The following is a 13937-nucleotide window of genomic DNA, read 5'->3' on the forward strand; positions in this document are numbered from 1 at the left end:
GCAGCTGTAGAGGAATGGACTTGATGCCCTAGATAGTCCATGTCTCTTCCTAAATTTCCAAGCTCCTCATTTTTATTTGTACGGAGGAATATACTCAAATGCTATATCAGCTGGAATAAAAAAGCAATTATCTTTGTAAGTAGCTACAGGATATATTGTGCACCTTCTTTCTTCCTTGTCATACGCCGTCTCCTGTTAACTAGCCTAGGCATGAGGTGAAATGCTCACCCCAAGGACCAAAACATTACCTCTAGGGTCTCACCTGGCCGATGTGCCTTTGGAACTGCCATGTTCATCACTCGCCCTCCATCCTGAGGTTTTGGGGGGGATGCGGTAAACCTGCAAATCCCCGACTCTGATGGCGTGCTTGAGGTTAGACTGTCTGTGTAGTCGTTAGTCCCTGCCGTGAGCTGCTCTGACGATGTGTCTGATATGAAGCATTCTGTAATGGTGAACTTGGCATGTCTCAGCTGCTCTTCCATTTTTGCATGCTCATATGCTCTCGCTAGCTCTTCGTATGTTGAGGAGGCACTTTCTGTGGAGACCATGCTGCTTCTTGCTCGATCTAAACATCAGAAATATAAATAACAAGAGAAAGAAAACATCTGCACAATCCTTTTTAGAAGAAAAGCTATGAACATGATAGTATTGCTTAACAAAATGCAGAGCCCTTGAAATTATCAAGGTGATTTAAATGAGTCTGCTTCACTATAAACATCTGCACAATTTTTAGTTTAGTCAGTTACTTGATAATTACAGATAATCTAAAGTGAAGTCTTATTCTGCCAGCAGCATTTTGTGGCTTAGCATTAAATTACTGATTTAGAAGAAATAACCTTTAATATATGAAATAGCTTATTTTTTCACAAAAAATAATTTATCTAAAAGTTAAATGCCTTAAAAATGTTAGAAACCCACAGAACAGATGTAGCAAAATGAGGAACAGCTTCTTTACATTATCTTTTTAATATATCTCAGAAACATTTCAGTGAGATGATGTCTATGTGAGAAAGGATAGTCTTTCCGTACCTGTTTCTTATATCTTGTTTTTGAGAAAGTCCTAAGGACAAAGGCCAAATATAAACACAGTATCACTCAGACACTGTCTCTGACTGTCTCAGACACCAGGTAAAATACTAACTCCTTTCATATGGAACAAAGGTCTTAATAAAGCAATATCATTTGGTAGCTACCAGCCTGCAGTCATTCAGGTGCTTTTTTTCAATGATGCTGAAGCTAATGGGGACTATTATGACCTACAAGCTGTTGTCTTCTGATGTAGAGTTTCTGAGAATATTGGTATTTCTTAAACAATCCTTGAAGATGTAAATGGCTATTGACACATTTAAAAGCATTCTGGAAACACAGCGCTCAATTCTGAGGGGAAAAATCACTAGTCTGTTGCACCTATCACACTTCTCCATCAGCAAGCTGGAATATCAGAGAACTTTCAAAAGTTCTTTGGGCAGAAGTCATGTTTCATCATGATATCTGTACAATTTCAGACATTGTTGGTGATGTTCAATAAACAGGCACAATGTAATAGCTAATTCATAAAAATGGAACTCCTATAGCAGCCCGAGGCTACTGTGTTGTTATTGCAAATCTTTATCTTTTTTATTGTGTGCTGGGATCCTTGCCTCAGTTTTCATTGTGCACGAAGAACAACACTCCTGCCACTTGTAAACAGGACCATGTATTATGTAAAATGACAAGTACTTCTACAATATGCTGTAACTTAAGATTTTGAGTTGGCTAGAACTTAAACAAGTTTGTTTGTTTTTTCCACAGGAAACATAATTCTGTTTTTCACATTTGATTTGTAAATCAGACCAAAATAATATATTTCCTAATTTCTAATCAACTGCAAAATCCTGGAAGGCTGCAGCTGCCCAGGGTCACAGAGCAGTGTCCGTAAATACGACGGTCATGCAAAGTTCCCAGTTTGGTCCATGATGGTCAGGACCTGCAGCTTTCCATATCCAATGCCCTAGGGAGGCTATTCCAGGAAGAACCTGCTTGAACACCTACTTTAGATGTGATGAAAGTTTATCCAAGCCCAGAGTGAGCTTCATGAAATCTAGATTCATCAGAAAATTTTTACTGGCCTCTAATTAGGACATTCAAACTTAGTTACAGGTATGAACTGCTGCAATAAATTTATCCTAAGCTTAAAAGCTACTGCTTTGTAAACCTGGAATTGTTTTAGTAAGAAGTGCTAAGTTCTGCCAAATATCAACTGCATCAACTAGATTTAGAAAACCGAACTCCTTATTGGAAAAGTGACTACAGATGCACATTAGTTCAACTGATTCTTGAACACATAATTTGGCTACATCTATCATAATATTTATTTGGAAATTTTAAACTTCTGAAGTACTCAGATTAAACTGACTCTATTCTTTTCCCAGAAGCCAAGGGGAATAATAGAGCTACATTTTGGCACAAGAAAAGCTTTCCTGAGGATGATCTAAAGCTTGCTATCCCTTACATAAATCACTGTGTGTTCAAGGGTAGACACAGAGTAGGAAAGTAGCCATGTTAAAAGATAGATTATGAAGTTTGGCTACAAAATTGCATATAGTTTGTCTATTAAACCACACAGCAAATGGAATTCTATGCCCTTTGCCACATGCATTGGAAAATATCCTTGAGCGACAAAATGTTGGAACACAAGCAAGTGTACCTGATATCTGGAATGTCTATAAAATGTTTTCTGAGATAACATTTGCTATTTGTATTTGTATCTGTATAGCTGCTAGAGTTAATCCTTAACGCCTTATGATAATTCTACCTTCAGAAATACAGATGAAGTTTGTCAGTGGCTAGAGCTATCTATTGAGTGCCATTACCCTATGGAGGCAATACAGGGGTCTGCAAGTTTAAGAGAATGAATTTTGAAAAGATGAGAACTCCAATCTATAAATTACTAGATATAAGGGAAGTGCTTATATCCAAGTGCTTATATATAAGAATGCTTGTTCTTATAGACAGAATAAAACCAGTCATACTGGTTTTCATGGTGAAAGGCCAGTCACACCTACTGCTTTGTAGCTCTAACATACAGTTTTTTTCATGTGATACTTTTCCTCTAAAATCAGGGTAGAAGGTAGGCAATTGCTTGTGAGGAGGCCAGAGTAAGCCTGGATTCACTTCTGTTAGGCATACCCTTGAATATTATTTTAGCTTTCTTCATATCTAACCTTTATTAGATTTGCTTCATGACTATTCTTCTGCTTAATCATTTATTGATTTACTTTTTTTTTGTGTCACTTGTTCAGTGTAGGGCAGAGAAGCAAGCTTTTTTTTTTTCAGTTACAATTGCATTTATAACGTAAAGACATCAAGAAGAGATTAAGACTTCAGGTAGAATATGTATTCAATGTCTCCCCACTTATCATCTAGAGGAATAAAACCTATGCTATTTCTCAGGAAAATCAGAGCTAGCTGCTGCAGTATTCAGTGACATGAGTGGATTTTGACTTGGACTCTAATTTCAGATTTTTCCCTCTCATATTTTCCGCTTAGAATAAACACTATGAACATATTACATGAATGGGAAAAGGAAAATACTAACCTCAATGTAGCTCCGACGTTAAAACCATTCCACCTGTGACTCAGGCCTATTCTTGGTTGCTAATACTGCCCCTGCCTGGCCAATGCCGTTTCATGCAGCAAATTCTCCTACTCTTGCCTTCAGCGACAGGCAAAATTACCACCATATCATTCAAAGGACTCCAGTATGCGTGTGTGGCATGACAAACCACGGGCAGAATATTTGTTATCATTAGCGCTATATGCCTCTGCAGCACCCCTTATAAATAGCCTACAGAAAAACACCATAGCAAGGAAAAAATAATGAAACCTAGGCACTAAACGAAGTACATCAAGGACCAAGAAGGTTACTGCATCTACTGCCGTCCCATTTTCACAGCGCAGCCTTGCAGAGAGCCTTGTACCTGTGTCCTGTGAGGGGCTGACGCTGTAGCTGTCGCTTTCCTTGTCCACTGACCCTGCCGGCCTGGGGGTGGGCAGCCTCCAGTCTGTGGTGAGGGTATGAGCTGATATGGTAGGGTGAGGTCTGTTGAGGGTCCACTGACTAGCATAGCGGTTGCGAGCTGTGGGTCCGGTTTTGGCACTCCTCCTTGTGGTAGGATCTGCGGTGGAGAACAGAGAGGCTCTTGAACTGATAAGGAAACAAGCCCTGGCAGAAGGGGATGGCCACTGAAATCATGTTAGTTAAAAAAACCCCCACAAAATATTACTTGTGGGGAAAAAATGAACAGTAAAAGTGCTGTTCATTACCAAACTGTTAACACTTTTTTTTTTTAAATACCCTCTTTCTAATGAAACCATACATTTTTAAAAGTGTGCAACTGAAGAGCTGAGAGCCCCACCAGTCTCCCATTGACGTATTTGTTATCCCTTTACTTCAATATAAGTATTTCTCCAGTACCAAAACCACTTTGACATGTGAAAGAGCACAAGATAAGTAGGTCTGACCGGGGATTTCACAGCACATCTCAAGTGAAGTCTAAGGTAAATTATCAGTGTAGATGTGCCCTCAGAAACACCCTACACCAGGTATATGCTCTCGGTTTGTACAAATGTGCTCAGAAATGTGGTGATATAATTTCCTTTTCTGGACATTTTACTAATACTTTTATTATGTTACAATATTAATCAGCTAAAAAATAGATTCCCTGGTTTTTTTTTAAAAAGTAGCCAAGACATAAAACATAACCTGTATTAGTGCCATCAGAGTTTCACTAGAAGCAGGTTCATAAAGATTAGACTGTATTAAAAAATCAGTAAATAAATACAATTTCTCAAACTGTAAAAATAATCTGCTACTTGTCTAAGGTCAGCAATGTTTTATTTTTTATTATTCTAGAGATAATATGGGGATCAAGAGAGTAAAAGTGAGCTATCTGCCAAAACTGACCTCCTTAATTTTGTTAATGAATAGTTCTCCTGTAAAAGTGAGGCTTGTACTCCCTAACAATGCAAGTGGAATAGAAAATTCATTATGTAGCAAACAGAAAGTGACTAAATCAGCACTGAAGGATTTCTTTTCAAAGCTTCTGAAAGGATATTACTAACAATAGAGAGAAAGGGTATTAGAAATCAAAAACTCAAATCTATTAAAATTTCCTTGACGTTCAAATGGTGAAATTGTCAGTCTTTGAAGGAAGAGACTTCAGCAGAAGCAATTTAAAGAAAAAAAACCAATACCCAGATAATGACTTAGGCATTGCTTCTGCCTAAGAATTCCCAGTAAGGATTTGTATTCTGCTGCTTCAAAGAAACAAGGTATTTCTTTACAAACACCAGCTATGGTTTGATCTCCTATTTCACATCTTCCCCCTGCAGCAGTGGAAAAATATGAACCCCATGCCACAGATAATTGATCCTTCTGGTAGTGCAATACATAGCTACCTCAGATGGATAGCATCCAAAACTGTTCTTGGCACGCTGTGACCAGCCTGTCAGTATAAACCACCGCTTGTACCAGCTGTGGAAAGTTGGCACATGGCTGTCATGTAGCCAGAAGTGAGCTTCGTGCCTGCTTAGAGAAAAGACATGAATGACAGAAGAAGAGTGCTGGTGGGAAAACTCTTGGCATGGTGCTGGGGCTGCTTGGTCCGGAGAAGAGAAGGATTGGGCGGTCTCATCAACATATACAAATACCTGAAGGGAGGATGCAAAGAGGACAGAGCCAGGTTTTTCTCAGTGGTGCCCAGTTATGGCACCAGAGGCAGTGGGCATGGGAGCTTCCCTCGGAACTTCAGGAAACACTGAACTGTGAGGTTGCCCAGAGAGGTGGTGGAGTCACCATCCTTGGAGATACTCCAAAGCCATCTGGGTATGGTCCTGGGCAACCAGCTCTAGCTGAGTCTGTGTTAAGCAGAAGGATCAGACTAGCCTGTGCCCAGAGGCCCCTTCCAACCTCAACTGTTCTCTGATCCCGTGACTCGGTAAGTTTTCGTCAGCAATTTGAAGGAGGCAGGAGAGCCTGCTGCCTGCGCACAGGAGGTCAGTGCTCGTCCTGCTGAGCATGTGCTGAGCAGTAGCTCTGCAGCAGCTGTGCTGCCCCTGCATAAGGGACTCCGTAGCACAGACACAGCAAGCTCCGGAGCTGCCTGCGTGATGGAAAACAGCGCACATCTGGTGCTCCAGTTGTTAAGCCAGCTCTGCTGTCATATGCTGAAACATAACTGGAGATAGCTGAGGTGAGCAAGACGAAGGTTCACGGGGCATACCTCTTTTATAAATAAATACAAAAGAACTAGAGAACAACTTAAAAAGTGCTTGTAAGAGAACATTTGCTGATCAGCGAGTTTGAGTGTGCTCGTATGGGAGGATCCATCATCTCTGAGCCACCCAACTGGGTGCTGCTCCCCTTTCCAGAGAGAAAGCCGTGGGTCTAGACAAAATCTCATAGCCCAGCCTCTGCCAAAGCTATATTAGTGTCTTAAATCCAGAGAACAATGCCTAAAAATCTTTGACCCAGCCCTGTGCACTGCTGCAATCAGGTCTTTACTGTATAATAACAGTGACGGTGGATTTCTATTTTTCAAACCTGTGCTGGATGCAGATCATACTCTTATACATGAGTTACATCCCAGTTTAATTTGAAGGAAGTCTGTCCCTGACTTCAGTGGAATGAAGTGCATAACTGCACACAAAAAAGGGATCAGGTATGGAAGGTGCTGGTGCTATAAGATGCTATAGTATGATACAGGCATCCAATTTTGGGGTAGTGCCTCTTTCCTTATCAAAAAAAGGCAGGATCCATTGTTTACTCAGACAATCTTGATCTGCCAGCAGGGTAAAAATTATAGGATGATATTTTTGCTCTTAGTACGCAGGCTAGCCAGCATGTACATGAAATAAAGGAGCAAGACAAGAGTGGTACCAGAAAGAAAACAAATATTGTGTCTTGACTCTTCTAATTCAAATGCCATGACTCTCTATAGATGAAAAATGGTGGTACTAATCTAGTCCTCAAAGAATAACAAACTATAGATTAAAACTGTCAGAGTTAGAAAAACAGCAAGGTCGGGACTAGAACAGCTATCATTTATAACAACTGAGGGGGAAATGGAGATGAAATGAAGATTTTTCAAATAATCTGCTTTCTAGCAACCAAGTTTCCAGCATTTGTGTTCACCTAACTCATCAAGTAAGCAAAATCTGAAACAGTCAGGGGATAGAAATAATCAAAGAGAATTTAGAAATTGCACACTGCTAGTGAACTACACTTTTGTAATATTCCTAACCCATAAATATTCCTTTGAACTAGTGATTCTATTTTCCATTTACATAGACATGGAACACATTCACCAGAGGAAAAAGAAGAATGGATTGCAAAAGTATATTAATTTATGATAGTATTTTAATCACTCAATATTAATGTATCTGGGAAATGTATTTTACCATAATAACTAAAACTGGAAATACAGCTGTTTCAGAAAAGCAATAATAAGAAATGTATTTCTTGTCTGATGGAGAGGTGAGGAGAGAAGACGTATTTTGAGATACAATGAAGACTGATCACCGAGAAAAAATATATTAGACACTAAAAGCCATTAAGGTAATTTAACCAATAAATTCTAGAAATTAAAATCTAGCATGCATTTGGTTTAATGAAAGCCAGGTATGAATTATTTCAAATTACACCTACATTTCAGATGCATATGCAATTTTTACCACACTGAATCACTAAATGCAATTGTATAAGAAATGTTCTCTGCTGACCTAAATAGATTGCTCTCAACTTTCAGACTGAAAAAAAAAACCCGAGGATGCAGATACAGGAGCACAGTATTCAGTTTCATATAGCCTTCTCCTCTCCAGCTAACATATTCTCTTATATGCTTACTTGTTCCTGGCCGGGCATCAGAAACATCCACCAGTGGTCCTGTAGCTTGTGACACAGACTGGTAATGTACTGTGTGGGTGACAGTCAGCGACTTCTGCTTAGATGTCTCTCCAAAGTCAGCATCAGTGAGCAGAACAGTTGATCTGTCGTCTGTAAGTAAAAAAACCCCATCAGATAATGGGCAATGAATTTTGGGTTTGCCTTCGTAAGAGCTTTGCAGCAAGTTCCCAGACTTATTTTCAGCTGGGTGCCACCACTGACATCGGCAGCTCCCTCTTCTCTGCATGGCTTTGAAGTGTGTACGTGTACCAGAACTTGGGAGCCTCTGGGTTTAAACTCAAAGTTCATACAAAACTAAAGAATAAGTGTAATTTTCATGTCTGTTTTTGTGATTTCACCTTAGAGATGTGCAACTGAGACAGACTATTAAGCATCCTTCCAAAAAGCTAATTTGTGTGTAATTATTTTTGGCCCTAAATCCTTCTTTCCCATCTTTTGAACACTGCCTTTTCCCCCTTTATTCTCAGAGAGCTCAGCTGAGCTTTTCAATAACATATGCAATTTATTTCTTTTTTTTTTAACATAATTAGTAATGTGCTCAGTGAAATCACCCGCGCCTTCCCAAAAGGAGATCATTAGGTAGTATTGCTAACTAACCCTCTACTAGTCAGTCTTTTCTCCAGAAACAGAATGTTGCAGGAGGGATGGCCATGACCCAAGTAGATTCTTAGGGAGCTGCTTATTTTTAAGCACCAGAATACCGTAGTGAAGACAACGGAAATATACTTGCAGGGCAGCTAAACATCCTTAAGTTCAGTGTTTTGATGCTCTGGAAGTTAAGGGGTAAGTCCTACCAGCTCTCTCTGCACCAAATCTCACTACTGCAGGTTTGAAAAAGCTTTGGAGAGCTTTATGTGAGTTGTACAAGTTTCTCTCAACATAGTCAGTCTAGCTGACTATGGGCTCTCCTGCAGCTGCAAAGAAAGCTGCGAGGTGAAACTTGAACTTGGGAATTTGTATTTTTTTCACCCCAAAGAGGAATCTGGTCCACCTGATCATAGAAGGTTTAACAGCAATTAATTTTCCACTTTGTGCTTGCAGAACAACTATTTGCACACTATCAGACTTTCTTTTGTGCTCTCTACAGTCTTTTTATCCATTTATAATAGTAATAAAAGCAACAAGAATTTCCTGCTATGCTGTGCTATATAGCTTTGTAATGTGTTTCTAAGGGGACTGGCAGCAGTGGGGCTTCCCTGCATTTCCTAGTCAGCAGAGGTTGATCTGCTTCTTCTAAGCAGTTCTGATCTTGGGATTTTTTTAACTTGACAAGACATCATTAGGGCAAACAGTTCTGCACAATAACATAACTAGAATTTTTTACCCAAAGAAGGCCATAAATAGAACGAGCATTATGAAATCAAATTACTCTGTCTCTGGCATAAGACGAGCTCTTATTCAGGTTGGGAATAAAGTCTCTTGGCAGCAAACTATGTCAAAGACTGCCAGAGTGCCTGCTTATTCTGAGTCCTTTGTGGAGAGCTGGCTATTACCAAGGCACTGATCTCATTGCTACAGTTGAGGCACTAAAGGTATTTCTACTATAACCCCCTATTGCTCAGCGACTGTAACTCAGATGTAAAAGCTGTCTTTAGGATGAAGCTTGGCACAAAAGACTGTATCACAGAGGCAAACTTTGGGAAGCTCAAATCAGGATTTAAAAAAGACTGTATTTCAGGTGAAGCACAGAAATGGAAATGGAAATGTCCCCTGAGGCCACCTCCCCATACCAGATGAACAGCAGGTGTAACAGACAGGGTGTGGGGCTAAAGCAGCTTCTCCCTCCCCAGTGTGGACATGGACAGGAGATGCAGAGATGCTGCTCCCAACTTGCAAAGCTTTCCTCTCCAGCCACTCTGTCCCTGGGATGCTGTTACATTCTCAGTCACCACAGGCTTCTTCTACACAGATTTTGATTCAAAAAAGTTAGAAGTCTAATAATACTGGTCATTCTGGAGGGTCTTGCCACAGTGTGTAACCATACAGTTATGAGATCAGGTTGTATTTTTATTCTGTTGAGATTTCAGACATCTTGTGTTTAAATTATTTGGAAAATACCCAACATCAAACAATTCTGTTTTTCATGACTCTTCAGCTATGTGCCAGTCATATGAGAAATCTTGTTTTCTGTTGTGTGAAACAGTTTACATTTAAATTTGGCATAGATACACAAAAGCTGAAAACTGATCAAAATGTTGAAATATTGTTTGAAATGAACAGGTGGATACAATACGCAACATGTAAGTTTAGAAGTTGGCTGCTGCAAATCTTTAAATACTGATGTAGTAGTTTCAGAATTTAGTTTTCCTTATAAGCAATGCCAGTGATCCAACTGTCTAGTCAAAGCCAAAAGACAAAAATACGACAATCATAAAACTGCCAGTTTCATTTACATTTTCTTCCAGCAGCTGTTTTCATCAGCTTCATTTTCCTAATGTCCTGCATTATTTTAAATATTGTATTGATATTACTTAAAGTGGGAAATGATTCAAAGGGAAGGAAAAAAACCTGAGTTGTTTTCAAATCTGGCAAATTACTTTGTAGCTCTTTTTTCTTGATGGGTTGTGCAGTGAGGGGGAAAAGTGTGGGGTAAAGGAAATCCACCTAAAGTGTCTGTTACATTAAGCACTGAAAACAAGCCCAAGGAGAATTTTACCAATGGTCTCCATCGTGTCCCTTTCCTCAATCAGAAGCTGTGCTCTGGGAATGTCTATGTGCATCCTCAGGGTTTGCTGCTGCTTATTAAGTGTATCTGATGTCCTGGTGTTCTTGCTATAAACAAAAGAGAGGCAAACACATTAACATTCAGACTAAATGCAAAGATACTTGCAAACTCTCTCGTTTTACATCTGTCCAGCTCAAACAAAAAATAACATAACCATAATCAGCAAAATACTCATACATCTTATTTTCCTTCTTAATTACAAGTGTATGGTATTAATTTATTGCATATGACAAGCAGTTAGATGAATGCATAGCGTTGAGGGATTTGGTCTATTCTTTAGCAGCAGAGATCTCTGAAAATTTCATACAGTTTTCTTCAAATGTTTTCATATAATGAAATCAGAAAAAACACCTTGCAAGGTGGACCTTTTCTTTCATTCCTCATTAATATGAGTAACGAAACACACAGTTGATCAAAGAAGTTGGTAGAAAAATGATGTCTTGAGTAATTTCTAATTATTTTTTAAACTTTTCATTATTTTTCACTAGATATATTCCAAATATAACTAGAATTGATAAATGAAAAAACAAATTAATAACTAGGGATTCCATTAATAAATTGCATAAAAAAATAAAAGTTTTAGTCCCAGTGATGTTCCAAGAGTAAAATTGCAAATCTTGTTTAGATTAATGGATTATTTCTAATTGATTGATGCAATATTCTACAAAAGAACATAAAACAATTATTCTATGATAATGCAAATTGAAACAATTTCATTTTGAAGTTTGTGTACCAGAAAATGACTTCTTAAAGGAGCTGTCTACCGAAAGCAAATGAAAATGGATAGTAAAACTGAGTGCTACAATCATTTATAGTACAGAGCTCACACCAAGAAACCTTCAGATTGCACTAAAAACCCAGGAACTTTTTGACCTTCTAGATGTAATTACTCTTTGGAGGAGAGGAAATGTTTGCAAATACTTCTTTATACAGGAAGGCTGAGGAAAGTTAAGAGAAATCAGTCAGTAGTGTGATCCAAGTATACACATTTCAAAGATCCTTAAAATCCAAGTGGAGGCTCATCTAGTGCGAACTAGATGTAGATCACTCGGTTTATGTCTCCTTCTGCAACGAATTATTGTTGTTGACGGAATCAGCAGGGGACTATTAAGCTGCTTGATGATAAGCTCACCTCTTTCCTGAGTGAGGGCCCTGACACAGGAGATTAATACATGTGTGATGAGCCCACATCTCTAGACAATTTACCTTGACTTTCTTCTGGTGTGTCCATGTGAGCAAGACCTAGCTATTGCAGTTTGGTGGTTCTCCTAGAGTCCTTTTTAGGAGGAATTCCCTTGTCAGGTCTTCAGAAATTTTGTTCCAAACCCAAGAATGAGAACTGCAAGGCACACAGGTACACCTCTCTGTCTGATTCTCACCTTCTGGATTTCCCTGCTCTTGTGGTCCCCAGCATTACCACTATCTATGCATCTCAGACTTTAACATCTCTGTCTTGACCTGGGTGGTTAGGTGGTACTGTTGCCATCAGGTACAGATGGATAGCTGAAATGCATTCAAACAGCCTAGAATTGGCGTCTCATTTAGTCACTATGAAGGCAAAATATTAGAAGAGCTACCCAAGGGCTGCCAGACTCATCTCCATATATAATCACTGGAGAATAGCAGTCACAATGTCTTATTAACCACACAAATTTTCAAATACATTTAGGATCCTAAAATGCAGATAAATTCCACACTGATGTTCTCGAAGTCTCTGCAAAGTCTCTGCATGGATTAGATGTCACTCTCCTATTGGTTTCCACTCAAGTTGCTGAAATGTTAACAGAATCAGAGACTAATGTATTACCTGCATGCCAAATATGCTTGAATACATGCCCTTGAAAAGTTGTATTACTTTGGGCTTGTCCAAGATCGTAGAACAAACCGGTGATCACGCAGGAAACTGAATTTCTGAGATCCAGTTTCAATTAATAATCAATAATCCAATAGTTATTGGATGAATGCAATCAGATACATACAGAATCTCTGCAATACATAATTGAGTCTAACAAATACATCACTGCACCTCTCCCTCAGCCACTAGGCACACAGAAGACAAGGGGACCAAATCAGACATCTTCCTCAGAGAATGTAGAACCCACAATCCTGTGAGAGCTAGAAGGTCTTCTGCAGTATGAACACTCTATATTCCTGCTGTCACGAAGCACTCTACTGCACAGAAAGTATTATTTGGGACACAGAGAGAAGGAGGACAGTTACCCAGGTTTGCAGTTGTATTGTTCCACCTGCCAAGAGGGAATTCTGACTCCCATTCTTGGCTTTAGGGATAGTTTTATGGAAAACATGTGGAAGGTCCTTCAAGCCAGAATTGGATCTCAAGCCTCTCCACATTCAGGAAAATTCCCTAATATGTCTGAGAGCTATGCCTCGTCTTGTGCGATCTCTTTCTCCTTACTGGTCCTTAATTCTCCTTTATGCAGCGGCACAGTGACATGGAGTATCCAAACAGAGAACAGGCAATTGGCAGTAGCAAGAGGGTTGCTGCTGATTGACATGCTATCTGTTTCCGGCTCAAGGAATTTTAAATTAATTTTTAATTAATTGTTTTCTGCAGACCACAATAGTTGAACTTTCAGGTTATAAAAACCTCAAGTGCCAACAGCAATTAAGTGCTTCTAGAACTTGGCAGTGAGGCAAAGATTTTTAGGATTGCAATTTTGGAGTTTGTTGCCCAAGTATTTTCTAACCTAGGAAAATCCAGGCATCAAAGAATTGTAACAGTCTGGTGGATGAGGAGTCCAATGTTTAATTCTTTAAAGGGAGGAAACACATCTATCTATATTTTCCTTAACCTACAGATATAAAATTCCCAAACTGAAACATGTGCTATGGCTATTCTTCACCTGTCACACCTTGTAAGCATCTGTGCATAATACAATTCATTTTCTCTGACGCAATGAATCTCTGAGCTCCAAACTGTTAGAGGCTGGGAGCCTGTGTGGGGAATGAATCCATGTATTTGCTGTAGTCTTTTACTCCACTCAGGTGCCTGCTTTTGGCCACTATGAAAGACAGACAGATATTTGGGTACGTGGACCTCTAGGTCTGATTGATTACAGGTTTTATGTACAGTCTGTGAATAAATAAGCCTTTTTCCAGAGCAAGTACAGAGTATAATATACTTTGAAAGAGTCTGCACAGTTAAAAGACGAAACCCTTTTGTATGATCTTTCTGGATCTTTAATAAAAAACCACTTGAGTGACTGAAAATATCTGTATGCACAGGAGAGGCTTAAACTTATCAAG

At 39.2% G+C, this 13937-nt stretch overlaps 1 protein-coding gene across 2 annotated transcripts in view; it reads right to left on the minus strand.

The window, feature by feature from the left end:
* DSCAM (DS cell adhesion molecule) overlaps positions 1-13937 on the minus strand; it is a 401860-nt gene that overhangs the window by 18930 nt on the left and 368993 nt on the right. For both annotated transcript variants that reach the window (XM_086739932.1, XM_086739937.1), the window contains 4 exons: positions 10602-10717; positions 7886-8035; positions 3960-4157; positions 263-565 (listed from right to left, as the gene is read on the minus strand). In XM_086739932.1, coding sequence (XP_086596058.1) covers positions 263-565; positions 3960-4157; positions 7886-8035; positions 10602-10717 — 767 coding nt within the window. The remainder of the gene's footprint in view (positions 1-262; positions 566-3959; positions 4158-7885; positions 8036-10601; positions 10718-13937) is intronic.

This window comes from Chlamydotis macqueenii, chromosome 1 (assembly GCF_036417535.1).
Source record: "Chlamydotis macqueenii isolate bChlMac1 chromosome 1, bChlMac1.mat, whole genome shotgun sequence".
NCBI lineage: Eukaryota > Metazoa > Chordata > Aves > Otidiformes > Otididae > Chlamydotis > Chlamydotis macqueenii.